General features: G+C 39.2%; 1 protein-coding gene across 3 annotated transcripts; it reads left to right on the top strand.

The window, feature by feature from the left end:
* The first annotated feature begins 273 nt into the window (after positions 1-273).
* Positions 274-12,341, top strand: b3galt2 (UDP-Gal:betaGlcNAc beta 1,3-galactosyltransferase, polypeptide 2). Of its 3 annotated transcripts, none has more exons than XM_084117370.1 (2): positions 274-426; positions 10,113-12,341. In XM_084117370.1, the coding sequence occupies exon 2, from the start codon at positions 10,373-10,375 to the stop codon at positions 11,684-11,686; it is 1,314 nt and encodes a 437-aa protein (XP_083973496.1). In that variant the 5' UTR covers positions 274-426; positions 10,113-10,372; the 3' UTR covers positions 11,687-12,341. The 3 variants fall into 3 exon arrangements, with proteins under 3 accessions (XP_083973496.1, XP_083973494.1, XP_083973495.1); XM_084117368.1 differs by lacking the exon at positions 274-426 and adding an exon at positions 1,062-1,810; XM_084117369.1 differs by lacking the exon at positions 274-426 and adding an exon at positions 1,066-1,676.
* The last annotated feature ends 67 nt before the right edge of the window (positions 12,342-12,408 follow it).

Here is a 12,408-nt window from a genome sequence, read left to right as displayed (position 1 = left end):
GCAAGCACTGTTACTGCATTCAGATATAAAATACTGACATTAAAGAATACATGAGAAGAACATTTCAGTAATCACACTGGTAACTTCTATAACAAAGTAAAATCTCCAGAGAAGTCATTCAACTCATTTGATATTTAGAAGGAAAAATATTGATTAATACCTTGATTATAATCACTCATTACATATACATTGAAGAAGCAGTGGATTCCAATCCACCCCTTCAGTTGACTTTGAGTTCACCACAGACCTCATTTCAACCCTTTAACCAAAACCGGAACCGAAAGTGCTGAAATGCTAACTGCACATAGGCCTAACTGTGAGCCGTGCAATTGGTGCCTGTGCGATTTTTTTAAAACGACATTTATGAAACAAATTGGGAATATAATCATCATAGTAATGAGAGCTCCAAAATATAGCCTGTTGTTGGTAAGTAATTGCAATTTGTGAGATTTAAAAGAAAAGGATTGAGTCAGACTTAGCCTATATTGCATCAAAAAATGTGTTCATGATGTATTGCAAAACACTTTAGCTGTTTAGGTTAGGGACGGATTTCCTTGTATGGTTAAGTTTAGTAATAACAAATAAACTACAGCTGTAACTTAATTACATGCAGGTATTTTTATAATAGTACACTATATGTAGCTACAGAATAAGCGCATTGTATCAAATGATGAAAATAATACATACTAGTAGCCTAGTTAAAGACACTTCCTATAAAGTGGGACCAAGGATTTTATAGTAATCACGGACGGCTTGAAAAGTAACGTTAATTGTAAACAAAACAAAAATCGTTGGTCAAAAGATGTTGGAATCCCGTGAGAGGAAGTCCACATTTTAAAGCACAAAAAAAACCCGTTGTCACTGGTAGACACTTAATATAATATTTAAAATTTTATGAATAGCAATATAAAATGATTCGTCGGAATAAACGGCTAGTTTTGAATGGTCGTCAATGGAGACGGATCATTATTGCCCCATGATAGTGTAGTTACGACATCTACCAGCAGGGGCTAACTGTTGAAGCTAACCAGCCAAACCGTGGCCCCTTGGCGAGTTAAATCCATTCTTCCACTGAGGAGGAGGAAGAATGTGTGGGGGAGTGGGAGTGATTCTAAATGGATCACGTGGGATTCTCCTCTAAGTAGGCAGTGACGTCGCAGAGGCTCAGTCAGTCAGTCCTGCTTTCCCTCCCTGCTTTATCCCATTCCCACCCCACACATCATTTGGAGAAGAGGACAGGCTTTGCTGTTTTCTCCTGCACTTCGGGGTCGTGTTCCGTTACACCAGGCACGGAGAGGCCTCTTGCAGCCGTTATTCTGACAGGAAGAACCACCCTGCTCGCGTGCATCCGCTGCCTCCCCCGTTAACGTTACTCCACCGGACATACCTCTTCATAATGACTGCAAACGCGCGACGTAGAGTATGACCGTTGAAGTTCTGTTTTTATATAAATTCTCCGTTCCCGCCTCCCGCTGCTGTTTATATTTGTGAAGAAATTACAGGAATTCGCATTAACGGACGAAGAAGTAGCGGTCTCAGGGACAGTACCACAGAAATGCATGGGAGATAAAGCCTAATGTGTACAGTGCCAGACAACAATAGCCCCTGACAGATGGAAGGAGGGGTTGTGCTCCACGAATTCAAGATGGAAAACGAAGGAATGAGCTTAAGTTCTTGTGAGTAACAGTGAAGAGGTGGTTTATCGTCGGGTTTTTATTTTTTTTAATTTTTTTTTGGCTGAAGGGAATGATGGCGCGTGGTGAGGGTCGACAGACGGCGCGCGCATCTTTCCACTTTGTCACAGAGTGAGGTAGGTCTCCAAATATATAGATATCGCATTATAATGTTGTTTTTTTTACTCTTTAAGAGTAACTATCTTAATTATAAACACCATAATGCATACCGAGGAAGAAAAGGGATCAGTAAATAGTTCATCACTAAGTTGTGTGAATAAAGGACATTGCAGAAAACTGCTTGAGCACTGTCTGTCAACACCAGAAGTCACACACACACACACACACACACACAAAAATACAAACAAAACTTGGCTTTTGCATGTTAATTTGATCGTAGTTTAACCAAGAATATAAATAAACGTTGCATTAAATGTGACTGCTATGGTACCAGCTGGTAAAGTATGGAAACACCACAGCTGCCTGGTGAGATGTAATAAAAACCTTGAGAACAAAATGTGAATACTTGCACAAAATAAACTAAAGTAGGGTCTTTTAATGATATGAATGCATTAAAAAATGTTGCAGTTCATTAAAAGCACTGTAACATTGTTCATTGCAGGGATGCTGGCAGATTGTGACAGTAATGTGCGTGAATCAACAAACCTATTTGCTCTCGTGGGAGATGAGACGTCACATTAGTCACATAAGCCATATGACATAAAAACAATTGAAACAACCTGCTGAAGTATGCAAGGGCCAATATGTATGCTGGCATGCTCCAAGTATCTTGTACAGATTATTCTGCAATAGTGTGTGTGTGTGTTTAATTTGGCCACAGTTCTCTTTTAGCAGAATTTGGGGGGGATGGTATTCATTTCAGTCCAAGTTAGATGACAGATGCTCTGAGAATAAAATGCTTTCAGCTTCATCCTCACAATGTGCGATTCATTAAATTCACATTTCAAAGGAACATTCGCAAACTTCTGAATGAGGTTTATAAAGACCCTGGCATTTGAGTAATGGATGCAATTATATTTAAAACAACTATGTCCCAGTAAGGGCCATAGTGAATAGTTTAAGAAAACATTCAAATGTGGTGTCACATGTAGTATAAACAAACACAGCCATCAAAGATATGAACAGATGCAGAACTCATGATAAGTGTTTTCACATGGGACACTCAATGTCAAATTAATAATTTCTCCAGGGAGAATCACTAGTGCATATGGAGATTTATTGAATCTGGTGCGCATTTGTTGTGATTGTACATTGCATTTATTGCCCTCCATATATTATTTGTTTAATGTTATTCAGAATTTCTGGAGGGTTTTATCAGTTTTTCATTAGCTTTGACATAGTAGTTTTACGTTTTTGCTTCAATCTGTATGCTCAGATTAAGGCAATATGTTTGTTTAACAACACTGAACATATTACTGTACAAAAAACATTAATATGCAATGCAAATTATTCACAATATCGGGATGTCATTGCAAATGTGAATACTATTTAGAAAGGCATGCTATGCTACCTGTCACTTATTACACTGAAACCGACATTAACATGGATAGCCGATAGAAAAATTTCAACAGTGCATTGGTAATGAGAAATGGTTTTGAAAAATCCTAAGCAAAACCCTGTGGGAGCTGTGCCTTAAAAAGCTCCTGCATTTATTATTATAGGGTACACTGATTGCCGAGTTATGCTGATCTCCATCATAATTTCTTTGTTTGCAGGTGTTTCCTATTAGAAGTCTAATAGTCTCATGTTGCTCTTCTAATTGCTGACCGCTGTGGCCACATCATGCTCTTAATTTACGTAACTGTTTGAAATGAACTGAAATTAAAGCAGCTGATTTTAAGACTTAATCTCTGTCGTAAGCAAATACACAACTATTTATTTATTCTCGTGTTCCTCAAAACAAGCATGTGTTGGCTTGACACGGAAAAAAAACACCTAACACCAAGTGAGTGCAGTACGTAGCGTTCTCTAGTGAGGCTCTCATTACAGGATATCAAATGGATGACAAAAGAAACCTTTGGAGCATTTCATTCGCTCTGTTCTGAAGTGTGTTAACCTTTAAAGTAAAGCCAGGCTTAGCCTCTTTCCATCTAACTGTAATTGCCCACGCTGGGCGAGCACATTTGGTTGAAAAGGTTATCATCCTCTGATCCAGTTGTTGCAACAAAACAGGGAGACAAACATTTAGGTGGTAGGTAGGTAGGTAGGTACAATGGTAGCGCATGGAACTCTTCACAAATAGGGTACAAAACAGGGCCTGGAATTTATTTATATTTTTCAATAATAAATCAGTGAGAAGAGACGATAAAAAATGTTGGTCGTCAACCTCAGGCCATCACACTAAATGTTAATTGAGCTTTGGTTTATGGTATATGATGTTTGCGCATTTCTGCAACCCTGTTACTGTGTAAACCCAGTTCAAAACCCTAATTTGCAAGTTTTTTTTTTTTTTTTTACCAATAAACGTTACATAAACACTACTAATTAGGGGTGTAACGCTACACAAACATGATGGTTCGGTACGTATACATCGGTTTTTACATCACAGTTCAGTACGGGTTCAGTACAGCAGGGGGGAGAAAACGAAACACAAAATTACTTTTATCTTTTTTTTATTAAACTGTTTTTTTAACAAATGCACTCTGTGTTTAAATAAATTTAATTATAATTAATATAATAAACAATGCTCAAATATATAAAAAAAACATGCAAATTGCACATATGGCAGGTTTTGCTTTACCTACAAAATCGAATTATAAAGTTATTTTTCCTACTCCAATTAATTTTTGAAATATAATTAGAGATGCACCGATAATACATTTCTCAGCTGATACTGATAGTTGATTATTCAGAATAATATCGGCCGATAGCGATAATTTTGTTTTTCTTATGGAAAAAAAATCTCTCCCAAATAATGCTGCAAACTATACAGAGAACCCTCTCGTTTGGTACACTATAATATTGGTAACAATTAACAACATTGGTATTATATTAAACTGCTATTTATTTTCAGATATAATAGCCTAATTACACCCAAAGAAACTGAAATGTTATACAACTCAGTTGCACATATAAGGTAGTTTTCATTAGCACTTGTCTTCATGGCAAATTTATTCAAACATACATGTATAATTAACAGTAAATAAGCTCCTCTCTAGTGTTTTTTTATATCTATCTAACAAACTGAACATCAGATACCTTTCCTGAGGTAAATGCAACGTTAAGTGATGTTGCTCACAAGCTGTTTTATTGACATCTTTCCACGGTTGAAACACTGATTGAGTGATTACATTAGACATGATACTGAGTTCTGTAAGTTGTACTGTTTCTTTCAACATACCTTCTAATGTTCATTCATGCTTTTTCGAGCTGTAACTTGTATTAAAGAGGGAGAGATGACTGAGACGCTACATTGATCTGTCACGTCACATTTAAGAGCTTCAAAACGGCATTTATTGTTTGAATTTTGTGATAAAATGGACAGAATTTGAAAGATGACACTTTGTTTCTTTTTAGAAGTATCAAAGCACAGAGCTATTTAGGGCTGTCGCAGTGAAGAAATTTCCCTTGCGGTAATTATGGGTGGCTCAATAGCGTGATATGCGGTATTACCGCCGTTTTTTTTTTTTTTTTTTAAGCAAACCTCATTTATCCTGATTTTAGTGCATATAAAGTTCTATTGTTGAGTTATTATTATTATGTAACATATATTGTTGCTTTTTAACTGACAGAGACTTGTTTTAAAACATTTTTGTTTATTGTTAAATGCCAAACAGCAAAAAGAACATGCCTTTTCCAATTTGAAAAATGAAAGAATTCCAAAGTGTCACATGAAAACAAAGTGTAAATGAAAATTCAGCGAATAAACGAAATATTACTTTAGCTTGTGATTTAGACCTGGGTTATCATGTCTTTGTTTCGCGTTAGGAAAACCATCATATTAACTTTATGTGGTTTCAGGGAGGATTGCATAGGGGTAACAATGTTCCCGGCGGCACTGGACACCCTTTCTGATGGTGTGCTCATTGCACAAATACACATGTACTTGCGTGCGACTTTGGAAAGCAGCGGAAATCTACACTGATTATCGCGCCACCAGGACAGTGGATTTGCGTTGGAGCCTCTGGGCTCCTCCTGTAGGTAGCGCGTGAGCTCGTTATCTGCTCGAGCACTCTTAGGTATGGACGCTGACGCGGAGGTTGTCCGTGACTTAAGCATGTCTCCAAGAGTCTTTTTCTTTGCTGGCACCACCGCTTGCCTTTCATCTCCAACCACTGACATACTGGCAGCACTCCCTTCGTCCTCCACTCCCAGCATCTCTTCGATGAGTGCTGATTTTGTTTCCGAGTTGGCAAGTTGTTCAAAATCTTTCTTTTTAGTAAACTCTGTGTACACACAAACAATGTTCTCAATGCTCGAGTTCATGTGTAGAGCCCCTGGTGATACTAGAGCAAAGTTTCATGTTGTGTCTAGCCTTCTTAGTGTTTTAAAAATAGCGATTTTTGATGCTATCATAGAAGTGCCCCATGCACTCCCATTCAAAAGGCAATTTGACCGAAAACAAAAATACGGTCAAACTTAAAAGTGGTGTTTCCATTCTAATTATGCTTTTAAACGAAAGTTTGCCTCGGGTAGATTAACAAAAAGACCCTAGGTTGCATTTTGGCGAGAGTTACCCTTTAAATTAATCTGAAATTAGCCTTAATATATATTTATATTTTTAATATATCCTATTTGAAATAATTTTAGTTTCAAAATATTTATTTTTAAATGAAAAATACATTTAATCCAGCAACAGAAAAAGTAGGCTTGTAACCGTATTTTATTGTTTAATTTTTATTGTTTCATTCATATTACTTCATTCTTATTTATTTCCTATAAAGGCCTAATAACATGATCAATAAGTTATCAAAAAGCTTATATTTCATAACTTACCAGTAGTAAGAGGCCATGCTGAGGGATTTGAAGTTCCTCTTGTGCTTTCGCCAGATCTCTTTTCTTCAACCAGCTCTGAGAAAATGTACTGACCAATGTGTGATACAGGCCCATTGCTCGGGCTGTGCGGTTCTTGATGCTTGTCATTGCGTTTGTCACTGCCAAATTTAATTTGTGACCAAAGCAGTTCAACTTTTTCACTGCTGCCACGATGTTGGCCCCGTTGTCTGTAGTGATACAGGCCAGCTTCTTTTCATCCAGGGACCTCTCTTCAAATGCATGATTCCGGAATATTGTCGGACGTGTGGTTCTCGGGCATAAACACTGTTTCGAGGCAACGTGATTTCAGAGTCCAGTCCATGCTCAGATAATGAACCGTTAGACTCATATAAGGAGTCATATTGACACTTGACCACATATCAGTTGTGGCAGAGAAGTAGTCGGCATTCATAAGCTCGCTTTTGATCGATGTCTTTACCGTGTTGATGTCATCTCGTGTTAGAGAGATGAGACCTCAAATTCGATGTATTGCCGCGTGTCACAGGGACCTTTTTGCCGCAAATATTGCATATTGGCTCATCTTAATTTGCTGGCTCGCCCTTTTCATTCGGTTGAAAGCCGAAATGTTCCCAAACTGGCGACGTTACATTAGGTTTTGGTACAAGAGCACCTGCCATCTTTTCTGTCTTAATCAAAATCAACAAAACACCGGATGCAAACAGTTTGCGGGAAAACGACACTCGTAACACTCTTGTATTCATTATTAATTTATTTAACATTCAGTGCACAATTATGAACAAGAAATGAGAGGGAAAAAAAACAAGAAATGAGAAAAAAAGTGAACACTGCGGTTTCTGCGGTTGCTTTCCTTCCTCTGCAGTTGGCTTGTCAGTAGCGCGGTATTACAATATTGCGGTTATCGCAACAGCCCTAGAGCTATTTGCGATTATTGGATGAGAGGCGCTACAAATAATGTTTAGTACAGGGAAAAACCATGACTTAAACTACGGGTGATTCAGAGGGTCAAATAGATCCTGCTTTTATGTAGCTGTTTTTAGCTGTTAATGCGTTATTGTCACATTAACTTGCCCTAAATTCAACACGAGAAATTTTCTTCACACGCAGTGTGAGTTGCAGTCGGACTTGTTTTTCAGCACCCTTTTGATTGACAGGATATAATCGCCACTGATCATCGGCTGTTTTTAAACAATCTAATAAAATAATAGTCATGTTGTCATTGGTACATTGTTTCATTGTGCACAGGTGTCCCTTGTCTTGTCATTAGTCTTGTGTGTATTTAAGCCCCAGGGAACTACACTAACCTTTTCCACTGGTGGCACTTGCGCTACTAACTTTTTCAGTTACTGGCGCAAAACATGATTTGGTCGCACAAATTATTTATAGTAAGCCCCTCTGGATAATAATGAACAATAATGAAACTATATTGCATACAGATGTGCTTTTTATTTTACTTGCCATCTTTTAAACCACATGCCTTGTTGTTTTTGTTTTCTTTAACATTGGTTGGGATAGATTTACTGCGATAGAAAATACAGTAGCCTACACAATAAAGTGCAAAATGGATTTCAACATGCTATGGTTGGCACAGATGGGCAGACTCCTGAACTCTTAAGTAGTGATGCACCGATGTGAAAATTGTGGCCGATACCGATAATAAACGATATATTAATATTGCTGTTATGGCCGATACCGATATCGATATCTCTGTATAGAAAACAAATTTACTGATAATCAATTAAAGAGATAATTTCCAAAACATTTTTTTTTTTTTTTTTTTTTTTTTACTTTAGAAATGATTGATATTGGGCACCTTTACCTGTGTGCAAAATATGTCACACATAGGACACACATGCATTATATTGCATTGCATTGCATTTAATGTGTGCTGGTCAACTTGTCTAAAATTAAGAAACCCCTAGAAAACAGTAAAAAACAAAACAAAAACAAAAAACAGGAACATTGTGTACAATTAAGATAGGCTACTTAATTTATTATTCCAATATCCAAATATGATACCGGGAAAAGGGCTTCTATTTGTGACGTGCTGTCTTTGCGTTTGAACATTGCACATTTTAAACAGGACACGCATTAGCTGAATAAATGTCATGCATAAATGTTAGCCAATACAAACATATTTATAGAAAACAGTTGACAATGAATAGACAGGAGTCCAATAATAGCATAACGAATCACTTATTCTAAAAATAATATCAAGTATAAGTTAGACGAATCCGACATATAACGAGGGCTGTGTTAACAGTAGCCTACGTCCGTCATTTAACGAATTTAAAAAACGATGGATGGATAATACAAAATGCTTTCTGACATTTTGACAGAAAAAAAAACAAGCAAGAACAACATTTAAACTATAGCCCGTCAATTTTCATTTTACAATTATCTTCTTATTTATCATTTTGGTCGCAGTGTAGTTCCCTGAAGCCCTCATGTTTGCCACTTGTCCTTGTCAAGTATTGTTTCACTGTAACCTCTGTTTTGAGTTTCATGCCATGCCAAGCCTTTGTTTGATGTTTGATCATGTTTGGGATATAAACTGCACTTGGGTTCTACTACTAACTGTTATAAGTGCATATACAAAATGCTTCTCTAGAGTTAATTTCTCTAGTGAACTAACCGGCTGTCGACACTAAATGCCTGAGGTAAATCTTAATGCTACGTAACTATACATGTAATTATAATATAACACGAGAATAGAAAGAACATTTAAACATAGCTCTGAAAATGATTCTGAACAAAACATGACTTTCTCTGCTTTGCCTTTGTAATAATTTTCTTCTATTTTTGTTCACCATTACTGGGCAGAGGTTCTAGAATCTAATAACCCCCGGTGTGAGAAAGCAACGGTTAAGAGAGGAAATTGCTAGCAGGGAGGCCTATCCCTCTGGTGCAGTGTTGATAAGTTTAAGGTGGAGGGTGAATAAGGGGTGAGGGCTGTTATCACTCGCAGCTTCTGGCTGCGTTTCCTGCAACATTGCTTGCTGGAGCCTGAAAATTCATTTTGACGGATACTTCCCCTCTCTGGCTGTTAGAGTGCATCTGGGTGGGGAGGTGGCTTCGAGGGCCTCTGAGGCAGCAGTGTTCACACTGAATGCCATGTTGTGCAAACCTGCAATTTAAACTCTCATGCAGGGCAGTAAAAGTTAGCTCATGATATGCAGAGACCCCTGTTAGCAATCTCCCCCACAGTGTTGCCATGCACAGCAAATGTAGGAGTCTGAAAAATCATTACGTTGCTGCTCTAAAGAGAAGATTTGTGCTGTCAAAAACCTTGTTTGTTATGAAAATCACAAATTAATTATGAAATAATGAAATGAATGGCAAAATTACTACTACTGTAGCAGTATACGGCTCATAAATGTAATTTAACATCTTCTGTCATCCATTGTACATTATCCATGTGACAACACCCAGTATTATTCATTGTTTTTCTCTTCTCGTTCTTAGATCGCAGAGACATCAGTCGGAGGAAGCAGTCGTCCTTCAGAAGGAAACTGCCCCAAAGCATGACCGTCTGCCACTGGAGAGGGTCAGAGAATCGCATCCCTGCAACTCTCATGAACAGTTTGTCATCCCCCTCGTAGGTCCACCTGCGGCCCTGAACACACCCATCTGCCAGCTCAGATAACCCTCAGGCTGTTTGCAACACATGTTTGATGTGATTGGTTGTGACTGCCGCGCTTTGCTAAGCAGCCCCACTCTACATCATGCAGTGGCGTCGGCGACACTGCTGCCCCATCAAGATGACCTGGAATGTCAAGCGGTCACTCTTCCGCACACATGTAGCAGGCCTTCTCTCGCTGGCCTCAATCTTCGCCCTGTTTCTCATCTACTGCCACCAGGATTTGCTGCAGGGCCGGAGTTGGTTGCGAGACAACCCTTTGGTCTACACCATGCGGGGTTTGCGCCCCCACAAGGAGCGTGCGAAGGGAAACCAAAGCTCACTGCGTAGCCTCTGGAAAGACAATACTTATGTGCTCCCCAAACCGTCTGTTAACTTCAATTTGAGTTCTCACCAGGCTGAGATTACTGCCCGGGGGATTGTGGGACTGGAGATCTCGCCGAGTGGCAACAACTCAAACACCAACAGCAACACCAAGAGCTTGCACAGGGAAATGGGAGTGGGAGGCCGTCTGGCAGCCCAGCCTTATCACTGGCTGCTTAATGAGCCCTACAAGTGCAACGAAAGCAGTCCCTTCCTGGTTTTGCTAATTGCTGCGGAGCCAAGGCAGTTGGAGGCAAGGAACGCCATCAGACAGACCTGGGGCAACGAGAGCGTGGCCATGGGTTATGGGTTCGTGCGGCTCTTTCTGCTGGGAAGGATACCTAAAGCGTATCCTCAGAGCTCCATTGACGAGGAGAGCTTGCAGTACCGTGACATCATCCAGCAGGACTTCTTGGACACCTATTACAACCTTACCATCAAGACGCTGATGGGCATGAGCTGGGTTGCTCGCTATTGCCCGCACGCCCGTTATGTCATGAAGACGGACAGTGACATGTTTGTCAACACAGAATATCTCATCCAAAAGCTGCTAAAGCCAAACACAGCACCTCGACTGAATTACTTCACAGGCTACCTAATGAGAGGCTATGCTCCCAACCGCAACAAGGACAGTAAGTGGTACATGCCACCAGAGCTGTATTCCAGCGAGAGGTACCCTATCTTTTGCTCCGGGACAGGCTATGTATTCTCGGGGGACATGGCTGCGAAAATCTACAATGCCTCATTGAGTATCCGTCGCCTTCATCTCGAGGATGTGTATGTGGGAATCTGCCTGGCCAAACTGCGGATCGACCCAGTGCCACCACCAAACGAGTTTCTCTTCAACCACTGGAGAGTGTCGTACTCCAGCTGCAAATACAGTCACCTGATCACCTCTCACCAGTTCCAGCCCAACGAACTCATGAAATACTGGAATCACTTGCAAAGCAACAAGCACAATCCTTGCCTTAACATGGCGAAGGATAGGAGCGGGCGACCGCGCCATAGGAAGTTGCAGTGGGAAGGTCTTCGGTGATTAGCCAGGGCTCAGGGGTGCAGTAGTGTTACCACAGCATGTGCAAATTTCAGCAGTATATGAGGTAGGGAACAGCACAGTGTTTTTTGGTATTGTCAATTACAACTATTTTTTTAATTTCAAAGAGCTGTTATGTATTGTAAACCTGTCTTTTTAAAGGGAAGCCAGAGACATTGATGTGTGCAGTATCTAGCATGCACTACAAAAACAAGACAATGGTGATACCACCATTTTCAGGTGCCAATTAACCAAGACATATTAAGAGGTTTCTCTTCAAGCTAACACCTGACTGATATTACTGAGGGCCAATTTTATTGGGATCCTCACTGTTTCTGTATACAAAGGAAGAAAAATTGGGAATATCATATGGTGGTGTATCTGTACTGTGACACATTTCTTTGATTCTCAGAGATGTCCATCCTTGACATTATGAGAAGATGTTGATTTTTCTATCTACCTAAAACCTGCAAATGGTTTACAGTAACCAAACCAAATTAAAAACAAGTATGTATAAAAGATAATATATGAGATTTAATTGCATCATAGTCAGATATGATTAAAATAATATTTTTCAAAGCTTTTCATTGACTAAATATACAGGTCTGCCCTTGATGAGGGTAAGTTAAAAATATTTATTAAATGTATTTCTTAAACATATTGTCTCGGAGGTGTGGTCATTTAAATAATGTGACATTATTCAAATAATGTATTACTCGGCATGA

Source organism: Abramis brama (genome assembly GCF_963993115.1).
Source record: "Abramis brama genome assembly, chromosome: 6".
Taxonomy (NCBI): domain Eukaryota; kingdom Metazoa; phylum Chordata; class Actinopteri; order Cypriniformes; family Leuciscidae; genus Abramis; species Abramis brama.
The sequence above is the reverse complement of the archived record's forward strand: the minus strand, read 5'-3'. Positions and strand labels throughout refer to the sequence as shown.

Excerpts from the sequence above, each read along its gene's own strand:
- b3galt2 (XM_084117370.1), top strand. The coding sequence starts at position 10,373 with ATGCAGTGGCGTCGGCGACACTGCTGCCCCATCAAGATGACCTGGAAT.